The sequence below is a fragment of the Macrobrachium nipponense genome, chromosome 30 (genome assembly GCF_015104395.2).
Source record: "Macrobrachium nipponense isolate FS-2020 chromosome 30, ASM1510439v2, whole genome shotgun sequence".
In the NCBI taxonomy this organism is placed as follows: domain Eukaryota; kingdom Metazoa; phylum Arthropoda; class Malacostraca; order Decapoda; family Palaemonidae; genus Macrobrachium; species Macrobrachium nipponense.
Window position 1 is genome coordinate 9,991,790 of NC_087218.1, and position 24,457 is coordinate 10,016,246.

Here is a 24,457-nt window from a genome sequence, read left to right on the forward strand (position 1 = left end):
AAACTCACTTTATTTTCTAACTTCTTTCCTTTATTTATCTTGCATTCAGGATTTCCTCTTGCATATAGTTTATTGCTAATTTCAGTTTCCTTTCGTTTTATATGTCCATGATTATCTTGTTAATTACAGTATTACTTTTCTTTATATAGTGTTTCTATTCCAAACTTCTCATTGTAGTATCTAGAAAATCTGGATATGCTATTTGTTTCTGTCTCTTATCATCAGCCATGTTATCAACTTGGATAATGATGTTGATCTCTTACGTGCCTGTCTTATTCCACCTGTAACTCCAATTTCTTGACCTATACCCTCCTCTAGGCTAATATTTGTTCAACGATGACTCTCGGGTGAGTTCGGTTCTTTCGTAACTTCTATTAATACCTCTAAGTTTGCGGAATCAGTAGCTTGACTGGTCTATAGCAATTAATGTTACTCTCTTCTGTGGACCAGCGCGCGCGTTTTTGCTTGGTGTTTTATTGTCATAAATATCTAATATGATATAGTTAACAGAACTACTGGTCTTAGGCCATTTTTTTTTTTTATGGAAAGGCATTAAATTTTATTTTATTTTCTTATTTATATACTTTCCCAAAGCTTTTCATTCTTATCGCTCTTTTCGTTCTTATTTTATCTTTTTTCGTCGATTGTTATTTCCTTTTTCATTACGTCTTTGGCAAGTATAAATCAAGAACTCATAAACAAATTATAATTTTATTAATTTTTTTTCTATATGATAGAAACTGGAGCAGGGCTCACTAAGTAGCTACAATAGATGTATGACTGCAATACTACCGTATTGTATGCTGCCTTTAGAGCCAAAGTCTTACAAATGCCACGGGCATTGGCCACGCCATAAAAACTAGTACTAATTATTTCTAGTTCGTGTTTATACATGAAACGAGTATCACTCTAGTTTCGGCTGACGAAGTAAGCTGAAAAATATGGCAGCCTTTCCTGTACATCTGCAGTGTGATGTGGCTTCTAGAATTTATTTGTTTCTGAAAAGAAGAAATTGAAGTAATGAGCTAAAGAGCTAACGAAAGAAAATCTGATCACTGCAACATTTTACAACTTACGTAACTTTAACTCAAATGTCAAATTGAACTAAAAAGGAAAGTTAAGAATCTGATGGGTGTGGGCGAGGTAGTTTTCCCATATGCTAACACAGAGACATATTAACCACTCGAAAACTGTAACCTTTTTGGTAATATGCACTGATATATTTCTCATAATTTTTACAATTCACCTTTTTACCAATCCCAGCAATATGTCTTTTTTGAGACTATGAAGTATAATGTATAACCTCTTCCTTTTAAGCGTAAGTCTTTTTTATATTTATTTGTTCCTAAAATACATTTTCAACAGCAGAGCTATATCAAAATATAAGATCTCATTGTTGTATAAAAAAATTCAAAGGCTTTGATATACATAATAGCAATAATACTGTCTCCAAATCTTTGTTTTTTACTCAAAGACATATACCAATGATTCTGCATTTTTTTTAACTAAAAAGGACATTTCTGCTTTCAGTGTTAATGAACTGAAATAATTTTTCAGTAAGGTCAATTATTTTCATAAATTTCAATCTAAGTTTTTATACATTTGACTTACAAACGTTGAAAGTAATTTGGAAATGACTACAGATCACAGAACCATTAACCATGAGAATTATGAAAAAAAATAAACTGAAAGCACAGGATTCTAACTAAACTTCTTATTAAAGAACAAATGTTCATACAAATTTTAAGGAATAGAATATTTTTGTCCTAATCTTCGTGTGAACAATTTAAAAATCATGCAAGTTTCTAAAGATAGTTTCAGGTAAAGGTACCGATAAAAGAATTTAAAAAAAAATAGATGATTACCTGCATCCTTTTCACTTTTAATCCACGGCTGAACCTTCTCAGTTGTGAAAATCAGGTAAATCGTTCCAGGGATGATATACAGCGCAGCTGCTATGAGGAACGCCGTTCTCCAAGCTGACAAAGTTTCCTGGGAAATAAACCGTCTTTCACATTATTCCCTGGGGAATAAACCTTCTCTTACATTATTTTCTAGGAAATAAAACTCCTCTTACATTATTTCCTAGGAAATAAACTTTCTCCTACATTATTTCCTATGAAATAAACCATTATTTACATTTTTCCTGGGAAATAAACCGTCTTTGACATTATTTCCTGAGAAATAAACAGACTTTTTACATTATTTCTTGGGGAATAAACCGTCTTTTACATTATTTTCTGGAGAATAAACAGTCTTTTACATTATTTTCTGGCGAATAAACCGTCTTTTACATTATTTTCTGGGGAATAAACCGTCTTTTACATCATTTCCTGAGAAATAAACAGACTTTTTACATTATTTCCCGGGAAATAAATCGTCTTTTACATTATTTTCTGGGGAATAAACCGTCTTTTACATTATTTCCTGGGAAATAAACCGTCTTTTACATTACTTTCTGGGGAATAAACCGTCTTTTACATTATTTCCTGGGAAATAAACTGTCTTTTACATTATAGAAGTATTAACTGCTTTAATACTTCTGTAATGTAACAACATAAGAAGGAAAATCATAAAAGCTTTAGCATTCAAGTTGACCAAACACAGGTCATTTGTTGTACAGTGTTCTTATCCATACCAGGCACGTACCCAGAGTTTTTAATTGGTGGGGGTGGTCTTTTTTTCCAAAACTGAACCATTTCTTTTATAAATGTCATTGCATATATAGATAGGTACATATATTCCTATTATCACTCTTGTATTTCCTACTACTAAAGGAAGATGTTCATGTTTAATAACAAAATTTATATAAAAAAAAATATATTATTATTTATTAGTTTGTAAGCACAGTTCAATGAAAAGGATAGTCACAGAAAATATGGACTTCCAGAAATTACTGGGGGGTTACTAAACAGGATCTTGCATCTTCGTAACAGCGTAGTTTGTTGGATTGATAATATATATTGCATAACTTCTAAATGCAATTTGTCAACAGTAACGTCAGATCAAAACTATAAATTTTACTTATTATTGGGTAGTTTTAAGTATTCAGAGACAGGTCTGTCTATCAATATCTGTAGTAACCTAAACTTCCACTTGGTAAAACTTGATTTGATGCATGTTATTTTTATTATTTATATTTCTTATGAAAATATATCAAGGCCTTTTTAAAACGTAGTTTTAAAAATTCAAAGCAAGTAATATTTACTCACAAGCAGTTAACAGAGAAGGAGTCTTCTTTTAAATGCTTTATAAATGGATATGTAGTACTATAATGAAGCAGTTAAATCGTACGAGTTTGAAATACCACCAAAAATGCATAGCTTTAACGGGGCTCAGACAATCTCCCCTCACTTTGAGTTGTAGCAAAGTGCATTCTGTAACTTAAAGAGAGAGGCCATGTCACGCCTTACTGCCTATTACACATTAACAACGCTCACGTTTCCCACTATGATGCTTCCTGTGACGAGAGGAGCTATGAATCCCGTACTAGAAGACACGGTAGCAGACATTCCTTTGATGACTCCTACCAGAGGCGTAGGACATATATCCTGCTCTCCCAAATAACCCCCGCTATTAGAGGCCCCAGTAATGCCCACCGCTATGCACAGGACGGCCACGGCAAGCGATGAATTACAGTTGACGAAACACATCGCTACCAGGGCGAGGCCAGCACAGTACATTCCTGGAACGAGGAAGAACCAAGTCATAAGTACATCTTGAACAGGAGTGGCGCCAGAGAAGTTTAGCCTCCTGGTTCTCACACAATCTTTGGGGAGATGTTGCTTCCGTCATGTCCTTTTTGACACTGATGGTAAGCAACGCATTTCACTTCCTGCTAGGTACATAAATCAATGATTTGGTCAAAGGACGGTTTTAAATTGACAGTGCCCCATTTGCCTGTTCTCGTCAAGAAGTTTAACACTAGACCTATGATTTTCAAGGGGAAAATAATACCGACATTACTGGGGAGATTGTTGCCTACTTACGGAAAAATATACATTAAATGAAACACCACACTGATCCAAAGACTTGTGTACTATATCAGGTAATCAATTTCCCAAGCAGTTTATGAAGAACTAGACCATACATCACCACTACATTTAAGTGGTGTTATTGACTGAATGTCGCATGTACAAAACTTACTTCGTATGTCTCACTTCTTTAAACAAGTTCGCATTCACCTCAATATTACTTAGCACAGGTGATCTGTGGGTGGAGTTGGTACTTAAGTCAAGATTTTGAATCTCAAATGTCCACAATGAAGTTGCGGAAAGGGGTAGCAATTTACACCTGGTCTAAAACAAAAGTTGAATCTATAGAGTGCCCTATGGTTACGTGGTCTGTCCATTCACCGTTACCAACATTAGAAGTTATCGATTTTTTCATAAAGATATTGAAATAAGAAATACAAAATATCCGATATTCTCATAAGAACTCCCCCCCCACCCCCCTCTCTCTCTCTCTCTCTCTCTCTCTTCTCTCTCTCTCTCTCTCTCTCTCTCTCTCCTCTCTCACCTACTGCTGAGGAAATTCTGCGCGACGCCAAAATTGAAATCCGACCAGATAGAATCAGTCTATTGATGGCGATCCCCCAAGCCATGCTGAAGAATATTTGCAATATGTAAGGCAAAGATGATACCAGACCATTCTGAAAATAATAATAATAATAATAATAATAATAATAATAATAATAATAAGAATAACTAATAATAATATAATAATAATAATAATAATAATAATAATAATAATAATAATAATCATAATAAATAATAATAATAATAATAATAATAATAATAATAATAATAAACAAAAGAACCAACATCTATTATAAGGTCACAGATTAATAGTTTATCAGAAGTTACTGATACTGACAGGTGGTACCAACGTCTATAGCAAACTCACCTTTTTAAGATCGACATACTGGATATTGTTCAAGTAAGTTGGAATCTCTGAGGACAACATGTAGTAGCCGAAGGAATCACCAAAATGAAAGAGCACGAGACTCCAGAACGGCAGAGACGTCAGGATACTCTTGAACCTAACCTCTTTTAACTTCGAGAGGAACGAAAGGAAGAAATGTAAGCTGAGGTCACATTGTTCAGAACCATACTTACTCAGATTTTTAGTACTACTTAAGGCCACCAATAACGTTCGGTTATACCTGTGCAGCTATGACTGCATAGTCGCCCTGTGTAGACAAAACTGAACCCACAAACACCTGCGCAAGCAAAACTAGACGTTAGATCGACTGTGCAGATATAACTGAACGTTATTGGTAGCCTTTATGCTGGTTTATATATTCATTACAAGTTAAAGAAAAGAAAAATAGACGGTAGAGCACTGGCACAAGTTGCCTATAGTCAAGGCCAAAAGAAAAGTACTTGAAAGTACAATCTGAAGGTGGAATGTTGGCTAATATAAAGCTTACTCGTAAAACTGCGTTGGGTAGAAATGGAGTCGATCCATTTGCAAGATTATTTTAAATGCTCGTCATTGAAAAAATAAATATGATAAGCACTCTGTGATTGGCAAAATTCTCTGTTGGAGAGTATATAACCCTAAAACAAGACATTGCGTACCTGGTAACTTTATTTCTGTATAAAAAAGCAACAGATTATCAATCACTGGACTAGAATTTGTCTTTAATCAGACTTGAAAAATATTGTTACAGAACCAAAAATAAAACGAAAAAAAACCAGTGAATGTAATATATATCCAGAATGTAGACTGCACTGGAATACCTATCAACATACCATACTTCTGTCTTGGTAATGTACTACATCATTTCCCGAGAGAACATCGTTTCTATGGGGGTCGTCCTTAATCAGCAAGAACCATAGAATACTCCAGAGAATTCCTGCTGCGCCGAAGACGTAGAATACAGACGGCCAACCTCCGAGAAAGCTGGAACTGGCCAAGAGTCCTCCAAGAGCCATTGAGAAGACGTTTCCAAACGTGCTGCCTTTAAATATCTCGTTAATGATATTTTAACAATACTTTCAGGGTAAAACAGTTAACATAATCATCATAAATATGCAAACTTCAACATTTATCGCCATGAATATGCAAACTCGATGTTAAATAGATCATGAATTAGTCAAGTGTTTTCCATCAACGTAAACTTTAGTACCGTAAGAATTCAGTACCATTTAAGTACGTGAACTTTAGTACCATAAGAATTTAGTACCATAAGAATTTAGTACCATATAAGAGCGTAAACTTTAGTACCATAAGAAGTTAGTACCATATAAGAACGTAAACTTTAGTACTATAACAATTTTGCAAAACCAAAAACACGATTTTATATCATACCTAGGCTACCTGTTTATATGCTTTAAAGTGAGCGGATTTTTGGGGCTGTGCATAAATAGAAACACCTTTTTATATTATTCTATATCAAACGGCTACCGAAAATATATAAGCATTGAGAAAGCACCAACACACAACTAAAATGTAAATAACCGCTAATTCCAATGTTTTATCTACATATTTTTCCAACTATTTTCTGGGTGTATTAATCAAAACATTAAAACACCTCGTAGGAGCATGCTTTAATGCCCATGCAGTTAAAAACATTGTAACAGATTTTACAAATGATTGGGACACTGTGAGTGAACAGTACGTAAAACCTGCTCCAAGAGATAAGTGAACACACGAAGTCTCCTCGGATGGCCTAATAAGTCTTTGAGACATCTTAATCCTTGTACCTCCTTGTAACAAAGAAAAGAATCAGTTTCCTAGTTTCCAGAATCTTGCTTTAAAAAGGGTGGTATTCGATAATGATCCAACTAAATGCCTACTTTAACCACTGCTCTTGAAATAATGATGTGTAAGGTCTTCCTAAATCACAAGTGTAATGCGAGGTTTTGGAAGACAAAGAGACGGGCTTAAAATTATTTCTGGTATCCAGACGAGCGAGTATTAGCAAGACTTTGGAGGACGAGGAATTTTTACCATTGTACCTCGAAATCTAAAAGCTAACAAGAAAATGAAAGGTATTTAACCTTAATATACAGAGAGCATACTATAGCTAGAATGCTAAAAAAAAAGCCTATGTCTGAAATTCCTATTTCCATACAAAAAATTAATCTTTATGATGGATGAAAGATAGACCAAAACTTGTAAGGAAGTCCAAAAGGAATTCAGTAAAGCTAATTCCTGCTTAAGTCGTTTCAGGCAAAGTCATAATTACCGTTACAATCCACGAATTTCAACTGTCCTTGTTTTTTTAAACATAACCAGTTTTTCGACCTGGAACACCCAGAGAGGAGACCATTATTCTTTCACGTCACAGGGTAAGATTCAGAAAAGAAACTCTACTCTCTCTCTCTCTCTCTCTCTCTCTCTCTCTCTCTCTCTCTCTCTCTCTCTCTCTCTCTCTCTCTCTCTCTCTCTCTCTCTCTCTCTCTCTCTGCCTAATAATTTATCTGTCTATCAGTCTATCCATTTTAATGGAGTATCCACCACCAAAATTTCTTACCGGTTAGACAAATGGAGTTGTACTTAGCCCTGAGGTGTGGAGGGATCCTCGAGGCCATCAGTGAGTGAAGCGAAGGGTACATCGGGCCCTGTCAGATGAGACGGGAATAGTCACTGCCCTACCTTACCTTCCGAGAAGAGGGCAAAATGTAATTACTTCTCTTCAAAAAAAAAAAAAAAAAAAAAAAAAAAACTGATCACAATAACCAAACTGGGTTGATGTCTTACAAATTCATTTAAGGGAAAATAAAGCTTTTAAGGAGTTTATTTGGACGTCACCGTGGCTTTTTTTATTTAGTTCGAATTCAAGTTTTATGGGGGTGGATTTCTGAAGTCCTTTAAGTTAACTTCAATAAAGATAAAGGTTTTTTTTTTTTTAGCGAATATTGGCTCTACTGATGGGCAGGCAGATTTCTTTAAACCCATCACTCGATTCCTTTTCATTAACGATATTTATAGTACTATGCTCTAGTCTCACGTTTCAGATAGCACTTGATAACCTTTAATACATATTATATAAATAAACAGGTAAAGCAGGTAAAGACTCTTTTTATATAATGCGATTAAATTTTCCAAATTAATTTTAATACAAGAAACTTTATAGTATGTTCCTTTAGTTTTGAGAACTCATTTAAGCACACCTTACAAATTAATTTTTAATATGACTGAAGCCTTCAATGACTTCATCAATTTTGGCATCTTTTTCATCTCACAGAATCGTGTAACCACTCAGTACGTATCTAAGCCATGTAAGCCATACGGAATAAGACTGACAGCTCAATATTTGGCCAATTAACTGGTGGAGTAAGAGTGCTAAAATTGGGTGCTCAGGTGTGAAAATAGGTGGAAAGAAGAATAAAAAAAAAAGGGTAAAAATGCACACTTTTTAGATTAATTATACAACAATAACGACAGAGTGGCCTTACCTGTATCAGTCCAGAAATAACTTTGTTAGCAATAAAGAGCTCAACAGAAGTCCGAGCGGAGATGGGAGAGAACACACTCAGTACTGATAGTCCCATGATGCTGACACCGTACATGAGGCGACCACCGAAGTAATCCGTCAGTAATCCCCCAAGAAAACACGACGATACGTATCCATAGTAGAAGGACCCAAGCACTACGCCTTGCAGCTGCTCATCCCAGTCGAATTCGCCCTCCTGTGACAGGAAAACCCGGTGAAAATGAGTATTCTTATCAGTTTCGATAAACTTTTAAAACGTCTTAATCACATCAGTTTCTTTTCCTGTTTAGTACACTCATGGCATACTGTGGCCAATCACAGTCATATCAAATCCTGTAGGGCTGGCTAGAAGGACTGTTATAATCTACAAGGTAGGATTGGTGCATGACAAACTTGAATAGTTAGGCTGACATATACGAAAATGGATGAAAATAAGATGTCTTAATCACGTTAGTTTCCTGTTTAGTACATTCATGGCATACTTTGGCCAATCACAAAGTCACATTTACTGTAGGGCTGGTTAGAAGGACTGTTCTAAACTACAAGGAAGGAATGGTGCACGACAAACTTGAATAATTAGGCTGAGAGATACGAAAATGGATGAAAATAAATTGGAAACAATGTTGTTGGGGCTGGAAGAATGCTACAAGATACATTTAGTACTCTACAAAGCTCGCTATACAAGGCTCACTGTAGGGGAAGTCCTATGTGAGCTTCAAAGATTTTAAAACCATAGCATTCACGAAGAGAATACCCTGCTTCGTGCCTTTTCGAGGTGTAGTCTTATAACCCAGACCATTTAACAAGTATTTGGGACTTTGTACCCACAATGTCGAGTGACCTTAACTTTTCTGGACCAAGAGTATCGTTGGCACTGGGTGGCACTGGACAGACATCGCCATGCTCTCCTCCGTGAGTCGAATTGGAGCCACCGGAGGACACCATGGCCACGATAGCAACGGAGAGACATCCTCTGTTCATAAAGGCGATGCACTGACCCAAGAGATTCATCAAGGCAAAAGTGTGCCGATCAGTCCATCCATGGTTTTCTGAAAGAATGTCTTGGTTAACCATTAGCTATCCAATAATAATAATAATAATAATAATAATAATAATAATAATAATAATAATAATAATAATAATAATAATAATAATAATAATAATAATAGTGAGAAAAGTGATGGACTCTTAAGGAGGAAGGATGCAACCCGAAACCCCACACTATAAAAACCACCCAGTCGAATGGATGACCGTGATAGACAAAAAAAATTATTATTATTATTATTATTATTATCAATTTGACCAGTAAATATTATTTCTAGACCTTCACTGGGCTAACCATACATACGTCACACAATACATATATTCTAAATCACAGCTTTTCAGGGAACAACTAAATGTCACAAAGCCTCTCTCTGGTAGAATTATATTTCCATTTTAAACCAAATTAAAAGACAAGATGTTTTCCTTTATATCTACGTTGCCACTCACTATTTTGTTCATTCGGTTGTCGGTGATGTCCTCCATCTGGCAACTCAACAGAGTAAACACGATCTGCTGACCGGGTGAGTGATTCGTCGCTTTTGTCCTGATTTTAGAAAAAAAAATAAGAATCTCAGGGCGAGAGAATTGTTTCAAGCTAACTCTCTCGCCAGTCTGCAGTTTTTATGTTCCCTATCGCTAACTAACTATAGTCCGACAGATCTAAACTGATAGATTGTTTACTTCCTTGAGAAAAACCCTGTTGCCAGTTCTCTCTTAACCTTTAAATCGTCCCCTTCTTAAGTCCTCAGCCATCTTCCAACGAGGCAATATTTGGGACAATACCTAATGAAACTGACCGTATAAATCCTAATCCGTAAACTCGATCCCTATTCTATTTGGTTATTACTTTTGAGACTATTTATTTTAGTATTTGTTTTGACTTATACCCTTATATTTTGCTTATTATATTACATATTTTATATCATGATGTTTTTCATTAAAAGTAATAAAAATCGGCTATTGCCATTCAGTATGTATGTCTTATGACATTTTCTTATGATCTTGCCAGTAGATTACTTCTATTTATTCTTTTTTATTATTTGAATTTTCCGTCTGCCATACTATCCATTTCCTAAACAAGTTTGTAATATTTTGAATTTCATTGCTCTTCATTTTAGGTTTCCCCCTCATTCTAATTCATCAAGTTATGATTTACTTGGATTTCATTTCCTTTTTCACTCACGGTCTAATGCGCGTAACAATTTTTACTTTTTATAAGGTTGTTGCACATAAACTCATCGTTGGGAGAAAAAGAATTATTTACAATAATTATCGCAAGAATTGTAATAATATGATTCTATACAAAATGTACATTACGAAGAATCTTCGTCGTCAGATGATCTTACTTTAATAACAGCTATCCTTTGCAGCATCGCCTGTTTGCAAGTTTTCGGAATGCTTAACTGCATTTGCCCGTTTCACAGCGTGCTTTCTGTAGGAATAAATTAATTTTCCTACTGACTATTGTTGAAGCAAGTCATTCTTTTTGGCGCTAGAGTTCTCAGCTAGACCGGGCAGTGGGGCTTATACAAAGGGTAGCTTAAGAGATAATTCCTTTAAACTTCATGGTTTTAATAGGCTTGGCCCACCTGTATATCGCCTGTCAAAGGTAACAGGAAAAGTGGCAGCGTTTTTTTAAACATCTGTCACGTTTATAAACTCGATTTCTCATTTTATTTACAAATAAAATTATAATCACAATATGTGAACGCTTAAGTCCAGCAAAACATGCTAAAAACTTTAAATTACCGATTTACTGATTCATGTGTTATAAAGTAAGGTATTTAAAACTGGAGACTGGTAAATGTGGCAGCAGGGTTTTTCCCCAAAGACGAAAATAATCTATCAGTTTAGATCTGTCGAACTATAGCAAGTCTCCACCGCTCTAATCATGAAAGTATTAAACAGACATGAAGACAAAACAGACCACTTTTTACAACGAATTCTTACAGAAGCTTAGGTAGTACCTCTTATCCGTTTTATTTCATTCTTCATCAAAGCCATAAGCTAACCTTTTCATATTATACCAAGTAATGCTATAGTGTTCTAATTTTAACAATTACCTCCATCATATATTCCTTTTGGAATATATATGTATTGTCTACCTCCGAAAAAAGCTTGAAAAACCTGGCTGGTCACTCTGTTACACTTGTTATAAACCGCTGTTTATCACCGATAAAATGCAGTTCCATCTCATTTTCTGTCGAGGTCTTATTCTTTACCTATTTAATTACCATTTTTATATCTTTACGGTTCCAACGCCCTCTTCCTTCCACTCCGTACTAAATATTATTATGCTAAATCATTCTCTCCTCATTTTCTTTTTGAAGGAAATCTGTCTCCAAGAACTCACGACATCTTTTTGGAATGAAAATGCCGACCTCGAACTATTCCAATCAACTGACTAACAGGGACACAAATTTCTGTCTAGATCAAAGAGGGACTTGATGTTCTAACGGATTCTGCAATGGAATTGAATTCAGACGTTTGTCCAATGTCCAGGCGCTGGGACCTATGAGGTCATTTAGCACTGGAAGGGAAATAGGAGGTAGAAAGGTTTTAAAGTCCTAACAGGAGGAAAACCTCAAAGCAGTTGCACTATGAAACAGTTCTATCAGCAGAGGGTGGAAGGTAAGATGAAAAGCAAGAGAATATGAACAAATACAGTAAAAGGAATGAAAAGGGTTGCAACTAGGTGCCGAAGGGACCCTGCAAAGAACCTCAAGTAATGTCTACAATGCAACACATGAGGTCCACTGGCGGCACTATCCACGGGGTTGATCGGATTATGACATGGTTTAGGTTTACCTCATTCGGGAATCAAACCCAAATGTTCTTGCACTTGAGAGGGCTGTAAATTAGTCTCACTCTAGCCTACATTACATTCATAGTTTCGAATTCCACTACGAAAGGTAGTGGGGCTTCTTCATTCATAACAGACTCAGATTCAAGGCTTGTAGTGATAAATTAGATCCGAGATAATTGTTGCTAATAAAACACAGACACACACTTACATGTAGAGAATTATGAAAATCAATATCTTACCATTATTATCCGCGATGTACTACTGCTGTGCTAGTATGATCTCTTTCAGTCTCCACACACTCACACGGCGACACACGACACCTTCAGTGAGACTCCAACATTGGAACAGTGGCGTTTCTTTCTATCAAGTTCAAGTCTTGCGATTTTGATTAGTATTGCATCCAAGGATCATTGGTGTCCCTGAAGTATTCAGACGTTAAGTTAAGGATGACACAATGATCATGATAATACAAGATAATCTTATCTTTTTAATCAAATTGGTGATAACATCTTATTGCTAAGAGATTGGAAAAAAGATAAGTGACCACATGAGCCGTTAAGTACTCTAAGGCAGCTATAAATCACTGGTTAGGTTTCAGCTCAAAAACGCTTGATAACGTGGATATTTATGGTTACATGAGAAAGGCTTTCTTGGGACATGAGTTTTGATGGTGCATTTTTTTAGTACAACCTTTTAACGTTAAGCGGTGATTTGTGGGAATATAACAGGACTGTTATTGTCATATACGTTAAACGATTGATACAACATTTACAGGAAAATCTAGACTAAGATGATAGTAAACAAAAGGCCCCTAAAACAGAAATTGTCACATTCATACCTAATCAAGTATGTAATAATTAAAATATAGATGTGTACGTAGAATCTAAGCTGGTTATGTATTGTTAAAAGAAAGACAAAACAGAAATGACTTGTACATTCAAACCTTATCAAGTATGTAATAATTAAAATAATAAAAAATGTAGAATCTAAGCTGGTTATGTATTGTTACAAAAAAGACAATAATACTCTCATCAGATAAAATTCTGAATTTATTCTGCTAAAATTATAAAATATTGTATATTTTCTAATCAAAGATAAAAAAAAAAGAATCAGGCTGCTACACCAAGAGTGACTCCACTTAGTCAAGAGAAATTCCACACTTTCACAGCCGTTTTAATCATTTCCACTGAAACCACATGAGCAGTATATTCACATATCCAATATACAGTACATACTTCACCATTCAACCATATCTTCTAAGAGCTCTAGAGCATCCTTGATGTGAAGGTTACGTCCTCCGTATATGATAAAGCAAGGAGATCTAGGTATAATAACTCCGCGTCGGGTATTTCATTGAAATTACAGTTCTCTATAGTATTTGAGTTGCTTATTAAGAATTTACCGTTATTTTAGGGAGGGTCGACTGTAAATTAACCCCATGGGCTAGTACTAAATCCATTTAGTACTAGCGAAATACTTAGTATCTACTAGCGAAATACATTTAACGACCCAATCCCTAGTGGCGGTCGTTTTCGCGGGAACGTTCCTTTCAGTCCGAGCGGAGTTATTGGCTAGAATTACCCAAAGCAGCCCGGGAAGGATGCTATTCAGCTATATAGCGTCCTCAATGTAAAAGTTATACCGTCCTCCCCACATGATAAAAGCAGAAGGTTGCTATGCTATTCAGTACATGGTGTACCGACTGCACCACGCTCTTGACCTTCACGGGTTCCTTCAAGTTCAAGCTTCTAAATATAACTTATTGCTAATTCATGTCATTATTTTACTGTCCCTGCCTCGATCGGCAACAGCACTTTATATTGTATTAACGGCTGGTGGGTTTCCCTACTACCTTTTGTCTACAGATATAGAATGAAAGATCTCAGTGCTTGCTATAATGGTTGCGCTATCTCAATTATCTGGTCTATCTTAGTAGGCAACTACATGGGGTAACGATAACCATTTGGGAAAAAGTTCAAGGCAACTGTTTTCATATCGTCACGAGACTCACAAAGCAGATTAGTTCTTTGCAAGAAAGTTAATTCTATTTGCTAACGGAAAACCTAACCGCGAAATTATTGAGGAAGGAAAATTTGGAATCGCCAAAATAAATAAGTTTTATATCTCATTAATCAAAACGTTCAGTATCTTATCAGTCGCAAAGTTTTCCGCAAAAAGTTCGTATGAAAGGTTGGCAATATAGGGATAATTTTGCTCCGATTAAAGCCTTCAGTTGACCGGTTAACTCTTATCAATAAATACATTAAATTTTACACAGTAAATATTGTAAACTGTGGTGTTCAGAGTCACAAAAAGAAGGAATTACAGAACAATTATATACCTTTGTTTTTCCCATTTCACTGTTGAAAATATTTTCTTTAAATGAACTCTTTCATCTAACAGCACTAAAAAATATACTTAGAAGAAATTTCCTTACTCGAATATCGGCATTTTTTTTTTTATATAAAATCTCATTTATGGCCACAAGCTTTAGAATAATAATTTCTAAGCTACCAGTGAAAAATAATAAACAAGAAATCGGCAACTGAATGACAAAATTTTGGTAAACAAAGAATATTTTGAATGTCTAGGTAACCACTCGATAATTATTTAAACTACTATTACAATCCTAAACTTATCGTAAACACAAAACCTGATGAGATATCAAGAGAAAAGTGTAGGTAGTACATACAGTCAGCTATTTCGGATAATGTACCAGAACAGTCTTCATCTTTAAGTCACGTCACGGATACACAATGCAAATTAAAGACAAGTGAATGAACACCAACATAACGTCCGGTCTGTAACGGATTGATTTTGTGAACTAATCCTGCACAGGAACTCCGCTTCGGACAAGAGCATGGCTCGCTCTCTCTCTTTGTGTGTGTGTGTGTGTGTGACGGCGAAGGCCTGGAGGGTGTTTGTGCGTCTAGTTACGTCATGACTGCTTGACCGCTTACGTAGTACTACCAGTTATTGTTACTGTTTATTTTTGGCATTATCGCAGTTGTTGGAATGGCTCCGGACTGAACATTAGCTCGAATATCATATTTAGACAATGTGGGTGTTTGTTTGAAAGTTTTTATCTTTTACTAAACGATTAGCTTTTTTTATCTTTTATTAGAAAAATATCACAGTCATTACATACTACGTAGGGTGTTACAAAATATTACAAAATTAACTATACATACAATATTAACAATTACTATTGGTTAGAAAGACTTAGAAATCAAAATCAATGTATTTTTTGCTGAATAGATTTTCAATTTTTGCATTTTTAAAGTCTTATCTGGCCTTTTCTGACTAATGAGTTTTCGATGTTTAGAGCTATTATAAGAGAGAGAGAGAGAGAGAGAGAGAGAGAGAGAGAGAGAGAGAGAGAGAGAGAGAGAGAGAGATGAAGTCCATCCCGATTTATATTTATAAATAAAATTTATGAACAATAAGAGATAGAGATGTGGGGAAGGGTTTGAAGATATCATTTACAAGACCAGTGACAAAATCCTTCCTACTGATAACCAGTGCTTTGGCTAACTTTATAAAAGAAAAAAAAATCGCTTTCAGACTTTTAAAACCATAGTTAACACGTAATATTCCCCGACTATTCGATGACCTTTATGTCGGCAATTCTTGTAAATAACTGCCAATTAGCCGACAGATTTTTTCATGACTTCTTCACATAGTACTAGTTAGGCCCCGTCCACACGGTCGAGCTTTGGTCGACGAACTTTGTCCGATGTGACGTCAGAAGCAGAGAGACGGCGAGAAAAGTCAGAACTTTGCCGCGGTTTCTCCGCTTCTGACGTCACATCGAACAAAGTTCGTCGAGCAAAGCTCAGCCGGGTGGGCGGGGCCTTACTTGTTCACAGACTACGTCCTACTTAATTTGAAAAGCGCTTATGTAACTCTATCCTAGCTGTAAACGATTTATGAAGTCCATCCTTTTCTTTTGTTTACAACATCAAAATTTGAAGTTTGGTCACAGTAGAAAATGAGGGATTAAGTAAAGCAGAGGTTTTACTGATTACAATCTAACAAAAGAGTTATTGCTTCAGTTTTTTGCGATACCGTTTCCTTCAATGCGGAGTAATTTCTGTGCATAGTTTTGCCAGTTCCAGGCAATTTAATACAGCCCTTATAGCTACATGCCACAAATGTCACATTAAGATTTTGTTCTATTATTCCTGGGTAAAGTGATTATCCTTTTTATGATTTGATATATTGTAGCAGAAACAATTATATGTTCTTGTGTTAACATTTTGATTAAAGGCCAATAGTACACGCAATAAAAATGACTGTAGTACTGTGGTCTGCCTATGTGTAACATCATCATCTTTTTCTACTTGCATTTTTCTTTACTTTTGCACAAGAGTTTAAAGGGTAAAATTAATGAAAAACCATTAGACGAGAAGTAATAAACTATATTCCGTTTAGAAAATCTATTATACCCTGGAAGGTGCCAATTTAAACACAAAGCCTAATATGTACCCCCCATAGAAAACCACTTCATTGATGAACCACCGCCTTCAGCCTTTGAAACTTAGGCAAACATTAAAGTTCGCCTATCTTGGAATGATAAAGCCTCACGTCCAACACCAGGTTAACCTCGAAAAGGGATAGTGCTGTCAGTGCACTTTTTGTGGAGCACTGTATGCATTACTAAAGGTTGTTTGCAACGTCCTTTTGGCCCCTGACCCTATAGTTCCCTACTTTTCTTCCACCAATTCCAATTCCCTCTCCCTCTTTTCACCTCTAGCACTGGATGGTGGAAAGTGCTCTGGTGCTTAGTCTTATAACCAACTTTTCATTAATCAGTCAACCGCCTCAAGTTGAATTATGCTTAGATGTGACCCTGTAAATACAATACTACACTTTTCGAAGGGTCTGGAAGTAAAAGTGACCCCTGGCCAAGGATTTCTCAGTTAGGTTAGGCTATGGAAGGTTTAGTTAGTTGTACAGTATTTATCACTGTAGGCTAATTACCAAGGGGACACAAGTAATTGTGTGTGACTATTATAATAATTAAACATGTGAACCATTTATTTTTCACCTGGTTCCTTTGTGTGTTTTGCACATTTTACCATTATTTTAAGTAGTACACTACACTTTATTTATTTTCCCCCATCCTAAAACCTATAGGTTTCTACTGTGATCACCATCAATTGGGTATAGGGCTGCTGGGGAGCATAGGGAATAAAGGATCAGAATAAAAATTCATGGTAAATAAACAATAATGTGGTTCATGCCTGGCAAGATTTTGATTTCAGTGAAATATTACGATAACGCTAAAACATTGCTATTTACCCAAGTGTTGGCAAATACACTTAGTACTTATTAGGATTTGCCTGATATTTTTGTCTGACTGTTAGGAGAATAACAAATGCAAGCCGCACAATTATTCTTTATCTTGGCCTATCGTTGCAGGAATAAGACACAAACAAAAAATATCATTATCGTTCCTTCATCAGTGAATGGTATAGGCTAACACACTATCAGTCCTTTGATGTATTACACAGTGGACTCTCGTTAACTCACTTTACCTAACTTCATCTAGGTCCAAAAAACAACATTCAAGAGACGACTCTACCTCAATGCATAGAGTACTACACCTTACCTGTACTATTGTCTGCCTTCCCCAAGATTAAACTAGTGTATTCTGGCTAGGTAAGGAGAACAGAAAGCCGAGATGAATCTTTACATCCGATATTTTAATATTTATTATTTATTTGTTACTTTATTTTTATCTTTTAAAATAAAATCTCTCCTTTCTGCATTTACCTTTGCCTTCCTTTACTTCTTTCTTGGACCTTGTGGGGTTTCTGCATGTGAACATGGTTTCATCTTCTGAATAACGATGATAATAATAATAATGAACTAAGGAACCTCCGTAACGAGGCTATAATATTGACAATTAAAAGCTACAGTAGTGTTAAAAATATATTTTTGTACAATGGTAAAAAATACAAGGAGAGACTTTCGGATACTGCTCCGTATCCCTCCTCAGTCCTACTCTTCACTAGGACTGAAGGGGGATACGGAGCAGTATCCAAAAGTCTCTCATAGTCATTTTTAGCATTGTGCAAAAATATATTTTTAACACTACTGTGGCTTTTAATTGTCAATAATAATAATAATAATAAAAAATTACCTAAGAAACCCATTTACCAAAAACTATTAAATATTTACACTTGACAGATAAACTTGTTCTTGCTCCTGCAACTTTCTTCTGTCGATTTTCTCTGGTAGACCTGGTGAATGAAAAGCATTAAAAGATTTACCTAAACTATACAAAAAACACAGACATTTGTTGGACACAAAACTTGCAAATCCAAACGGCAGAGGAGAAATAATGCTGCTGAAAAATCTGGATCTAAATTAATAATCAATATATAAACTATTATGAATCAAAAGTTCACAAGACAACTTTCATTCGTTTTTCTTAGAATTAAACAATGAATTCTTTATATTTGCGATTTAAACATGAGAAAATGTAAGTAAGACTGTCTTATAAGTACCACAACATACAACCGTGCTCAAACTGGAGCTATAAGCAAGGATCACCTGAGTGTCAGATGATGGATTGTCCTAATGAATATGGCAACCTTTCCTGTACAGTAAGGTTATGCAGTATTTCTAGAATTTATTGTTTTCTGGAGAGAAATGAAGTTAAATGAGCTGTCGAATTAAGGAAACTGGATTAATGAACAGGAAATTCTGGAAGGATTCAAGTTTTAATGTCCAAATACTCAGGGAACAAAAATAACCGAAAATAAAATGTCAAAGTGACTTGAAATCGGATTTAGAGCACAACAGTAAGGCATGAATTTCGAATGGGTGACTCAATGGACATTTTCAACAGTTTTATGGCATTTCCATTCATTTGATTCTCATACTCCTTAGGCAAAACAATCTAAAAATGTGCCTAACTTACCGGAAGTACTCTACAATGGCAATATCTTGGAAATTTTTCAATCTAGGTCTTTATAAACAGCCTCGTTTTTGCTGCGATTATATGTTATTTTTTTATGCTTCTGTCTGTTAGGCATATTACATCTAATCGTTTTTTTTTTCTAAGAGTATCGTATATCAATCTTGTTTTCAGATAAAGTATTCTCGTCTATATAAAAAAATCGTATTGCAATACAACACCTGAATTAGCCCTGGTCACAAATCAGTAGTTCAGGTAAGTAATACAATACTAGTTTTATAATGAAAACTTCATATTAGGCACAATAGCAATAGTGTTATCTCCAAATAATCAAAGACTTGTCAGTGGTTTGGCCATGTCTTTTTGCTTTGGGGGAAAACGTTTATGTTAGCACTGTCATTGAGATAAACAATCATACAGATACGAAGTGAGGTTGATCATTTTCCTAAGCCTTTTTTATCCAAAAACTCATAACATCCAGTTATGAAAAGGCACGCAGTAAACATTCCATCAACCGAAAAAGATAAATAAAAAATTACGAACAATGCAAAAGAAATTTAGTAGCGCTTCCTAGAAATTTTCAATTTAAAACATCTGTAACAATGACAGGAGTTTATTACCTGCATTCTTCCTGCTTTTGATCCACGGCTGAACCTTCTCGGTAACAAAAACCTGGTAAAATGTCCCAGATATGAGATATACTGTAGCTGTTAAAAGGAACGTCGTTCGCCATGCTGTCAAGGTTTGCTGGAAAGAAAACAATACTAGATAAATCTGTCCCTCAATTGTGATCCGGGTTACCTGAACATTTTGTGAATTACTATTCATTCATATTATCAACAAAGAAACAAAGTCATAACATCCCTGACATAGATAATAACGTGTGATATAAACTGTACTCTATGAATCCCCACAAGTTTTCAGTTTTACCCTCCCCAACACCAAAATTAAAGATCCATTCACTTTAAAAGTTACATGACCATCTTTTAAAGGAGTCCAGTCATTTGGTACCATTAATGATGCAGGGGTCTAAGTAGTACAACTTTTGTGGAAAGCCATATGTAACTTTTGAATAATTCCAACAAGTAGATAAACTATATTCTATTTTTTTTTCCATCTGTCCATCCGCCTGTGATGGTCGCGCATGGTAACACTGCGTCCCGGGCTTTAAATAGTTGCGCTATGTGTAAGTTTTAGGCAAATAAAAGGATATCTGGGTGTACATTTGCAACTGAAAAGTGTTTTAATAATTTACTTTATGCGAATTACACCGTTAATATTCGAAATAGGATATTATTATTGTTCAATGTAAGCTGAATGTAACTATCTAAAGCCCAAGACGCAGTGTTACCATACGCAAACACCACAGGCGGGTGGACAGATGGAAAAAAAACGAGTGTAGGCTTCGAAGAACTAAAGCAAATTCTCTCCAACTCGAATGTCAGGGTCACAGTACTCACATTTCCCACTGTGATGGTCCCAGCAACCAGAGGGGCTATGAATCCATTGACAGCACAGGCCATACTACCCAACCCTGTGATGACTCCTACCAGGGACGGGGGACACATATCCTGCTCTCCCAAATATCCTCCACTAAAAGAGGCCCCACTTAAGGCCACTGCTATGCACAGGACTGCCACGGCCGATGATGAATTGCAACTGACAAAGCACATTGCTACTAGACCCAAGCCAGCACCATACATTCCTATAAAACAAAGAAATGTTAGAGAATGCATCTGTTATGCATAAGTGTACTTAAGTGACAACGCTTCATCGAAAACTAGATCACACTTGACCAATAGGGTTATGTGGCATCACCTTTAGACCAGTGGCAGTGTGATTGTAGATACGCAGTACATTTATGCATTCTCAGCCTTTAAATTTTATTATTACGTAATGACAATAAGTATAATGGAAATACGTGCATATATGAAAATTCTCTAGACAGATTTCCAGAATCCAAGATCCTGCAATAGAGTTACACAATGGGACGTTTGATACATTATGGTGGTTAAGATTTTACATCTGGTCTCAAGCAAAAGTGCGCTTGTTTCAGTTGTCCATTCTGAAATGACCTCTTTAATCTAAACTACTGAAATTACAGATGTTAGCTTTGATATAAAAGAGTAAATGAAAATGTATTGCCTTAAGAATGTCTCTCTCACATTATCCTGAAATATTAATCTTACCTACTGCTGAAGAGATTCTGCGTGAAGCCAAAACTGAAATCATTCCAGATATAATCAATCTGTTGATACCCATTCCCCATGATATGCTGAAGAAGATTTGCAATAAGTAAGGCAAAGACGACAGCAGACCGTTCTGGAAATCCAAATAGTAACTGTGATAATGTAAAATTGGGATTATATTAAAGGACATACTACATGCCTCATTCCAGTGTCAAGTAACCTAAGAGTTCCAAGTATCCTGCCGGACAATAACCCATAGCGTGCAATTCATAAAATAATAGTGACTCATATAGATAAGATTTCCTATTTTGTGAAATGGAAGGTTTCACTGCTAACCATTTCCACAGGAAAGGTGTTGATATCTTATTTAGTTGATGGTACATAGGCCAAGGAGGACCCAGGGTAACTGAGACTTCCAGCTGGGTCAGCTGCACATGAGGATGAGCTCAAACTTTTCAGGATTAGCGAGTCTTTCTGCAAAGCTATTGGGTTGTTGGCAGTGGCGTGGTGGATATCTGAACTCATTACTTTGTCCAATGCCGTCCATATCTTGGAAATGAAGGGTGGTCCTCTGTTTTTAGTAACTACCAGAATGCTGAAACTATTAACTCAGCTGTCAAAAGATTGCCTTAGAGCAAGCACTGACATCGCTTCTGTCATAGGTATTGCCTCCCACCAATATGTAGTTCTTCCTGTCGATGTAAAGATATATCTGAACCCACTGGAAGAGATAGAGGTCTACTATGTTGATGTGGAAATTTGCTAATGCCAGACTCCATGTAAAAGGTTGTTTTCCTTTCTTGGCATTCAAGGTACAGTTTGGCACATTATTCCATGTTCCTGTTTGCCCCTTTCCAGATGAATTAATGTCACAAATTTGGTCGATGTATTTTCATGTGGATGGAAGAATCTGTGGATGAGATCAAATACTGTTCATGGTGGGATCCGGGCAAGGGAGGTAGGTGGTCTATGCTGGTGCCACAGATGATGGTCTATCCTGTGTCCCCTAAGAGGACTTTTTTTTATCACGGGTTAATTATACATATGAAAGTCTCTTGTTTCGATGTCTTAGAGTTGCTAATTGGTGAGCTTATCATAATTCTTCGCTAGATGGATTTCTATCCTAGATAGTGCATTTGCTATGGGATTATCTTACCAGATACATGCCATCCAGTGGACCTGAATTCGGCAATAGCTGAAATTTGATATTATATAGTATAGGACATCCTTGCAGTGGACCCAGATGTGGAACTTAGAGAAAAGTCTTTCCTGGTGGAGGGTTGAGCTACCATCTGACATTTTGGGAAGAGAGTAGTTGTTCAGGCTCTATTTGTGGATTCAATTACCTATAGTCTCTGCAGGGGTGCTAAGAACCGTATGGTTATGTTACCATGACTATAGTCAGACGGCCTTCTGACACAGACTAGTGTGTTCCAATTTCGTTCAAGCCTTTCTTCACAGCAAGCAGTTCCTCTTCTACGGGTTTGTCTGATTTCAAGCTTGAGTGGGTAAGGAAATTCCTGTAGAAGAGGATATGTCTATGGGTCGTACCAAAGAGATGAGCAATTGCCTGGGACCTAGTGATGAGTGGAGCCCTCTGGTAGGAGATCAGGTATAGAAGGTTGTGAGCAATGTCTACCAGCAATCAGAGTGCCTGAGGAAGTTTCTTCCTATTAGATGAAGGGTGTGGGTCTTGTGGCTGTATAAATGTAAAGCTGCTTTTGGCAGCACAGTTTCTGGTGGTCATCCACTAGTGGTCTTTTTTTTGGGTAGTATGGACCTGAAGGCACCCTCTTCCTCCTTTCCTCCAGGAAACTCCTGCTGGAGGTGGAGTCTGTGGCATGAAACCTAGACGAGTGGTTATCCATCAATGTTTTGGGAGCTACAGTTATTTTCTTGGATGGCTTCCCTGCACATTTTTCTTCTCTGGTGCCCTGTCTGTCAGGAATTGTATAGGTACTTCTACATAGAGTTGGCCTAAGTATCATCATACAAGGGTTGGTTAGGTAAGCGACCGAGGCCTAGTGAAAGGTGACACAAGTAACATACATAATCACACGTCTATGATGGCACTGTGAGATTTGCTGACAAACCTGGTGGCTTAAAACTAAGTTCAACAACAAAACTCTGGCTTAATGTGTACCACTTTACTTCAAAATATGTAACCCACTGATATATTATGCATTTCCTTTCACCACTACCAGCATATGACATGGCAAGTGAGAGATGGGTGTCATTTGTATATAATTTACTTTAATTTCAACTTAAAGGTGAAAAGTTACCGATCTCTCCACACAGAACTCTGAACAAACTTACTTTTTCAAGATCAAAATACTGGATGTTGCTCAGGTAGGTCGGAATCTCTGAAAACAACATGGAGAAGCCAAAACTGTCTCCTACGTGGAAGGACACAAGACTCCAAAAGGGAAGAGACATCAGTACACTCTTGAACTTGATGTCTTTTAACTTTGAAAAAAGATAAAATAAAAAAAAAAGGAATGTAAGTGAGATGTCAGTACAAATGGGTTCCAATCATTATCATTATTCATGCTGAGAAAAAGAAGAGGTAAAAAAAATGGAGCGTGAGTCTACTACAGATAGTAGGTGAAGAAGGGTACCAGGCAAAAGGTGCATAAGAGTGAGACAAGATACAGAGTTTGAAATGTTTACAAGTGGTGTACTTGAATCTGCATCAGGGCCTCTCTGGCATAAGGAAAAATAATAATGTGAGAAGACTGCTCAAAGAAGAGCTTTAAAAGTAAAAACTAAAAAGGATAAATAGGTAGTTAAAAAAGTGAAACAGGTGTACAATAAAAAAAAAACAGTAAAAATATTAAAATATTTACTGATAGACAACACAATAATGGTCCCTCAACGCATAAACTAAAAACTGATAGACATACAATTGACAATGTATGTCTATCAAGTAACAATAATTAGGTATAAACAGACAATTGACTATAGATCTTTGTATTGAAGAATGGTGGAACCAAATAACCTGATATGTAATCATGGTTGTAGGACAAGAACAAATGAATGCTTAG

At 36.1% G+C, this 24,457-nt stretch overlaps 1 protein-coding gene across 5 annotated transcripts; it reads right to left on the reverse strand.

The window, feature by feature from the left end:
* Positions 1 to 697: 697 nt before the first annotated feature.
* LOC135202257 (putative inorganic phosphate cotransporter) lies at positions 698 to 15,136 on the reverse strand. 5 transcript variants are annotated; one of them, XM_064231549.1, is made up of 12 exons: positions 15,050 to 15,136; positions 12,536 to 12,715; positions 9,938 to 10,034; positions 9,293 to 9,495; positions 8,409 to 8,642; positions 7,484 to 7,571; positions 5,757 to 5,965; positions 4,906 to 5,055; positions 4,519 to 4,651; positions 3,441 to 3,685; positions 1,866 to 1,992; positions 698 to 998 (listed from the first exon to the last, which is right to left on the reverse strand). In XM_064231549.1, the coding sequence occupies exons 2-12, from the start codon at positions 12,536 to 12,538 to the stop codon at positions 982 to 984; spliced, it is 1,506 nt and encodes a 501-aa protein (XP_064087619.1). In that variant the 5' UTR covers positions 12,539 to 12,715; positions 15,050 to 15,136; the 3' UTR covers positions 698 to 981. The 5 variants fall into 5 exon arrangements, with proteins under 5 accessions (XP_064087619.1, XP_064087620.1, XP_064087621.1 ...); XM_064231550.1 differs by having other exon boundaries at positions 14,989 to 15,097; XM_064231551.1 differs by lacking the exon at positions 9,938 to 10,034.
* Positions 15,137 to 24,457: the final 9,321 nt, after the last annotated feature.

Excerpts from the sequence above, each read along its gene's own strand:
- LOC135202257 (XM_064231549.1), bottom strand. Across the intron at positions 5,966-7,483 it reads CAACTCCATTTGTCTAACCG|GCAGCACGTTTGGAAACGTC; the intron begins GTAAGAAATTTT and ends AGATATTTAAAG. Across the intron at positions 5,056-5,756 it reads ATTACCAAGACAGAAGTATG|TTAAAAGAGGTTAGGTTCAA; the intron begins GTATGTTGATAG and ends TTCCTCTCGAAG.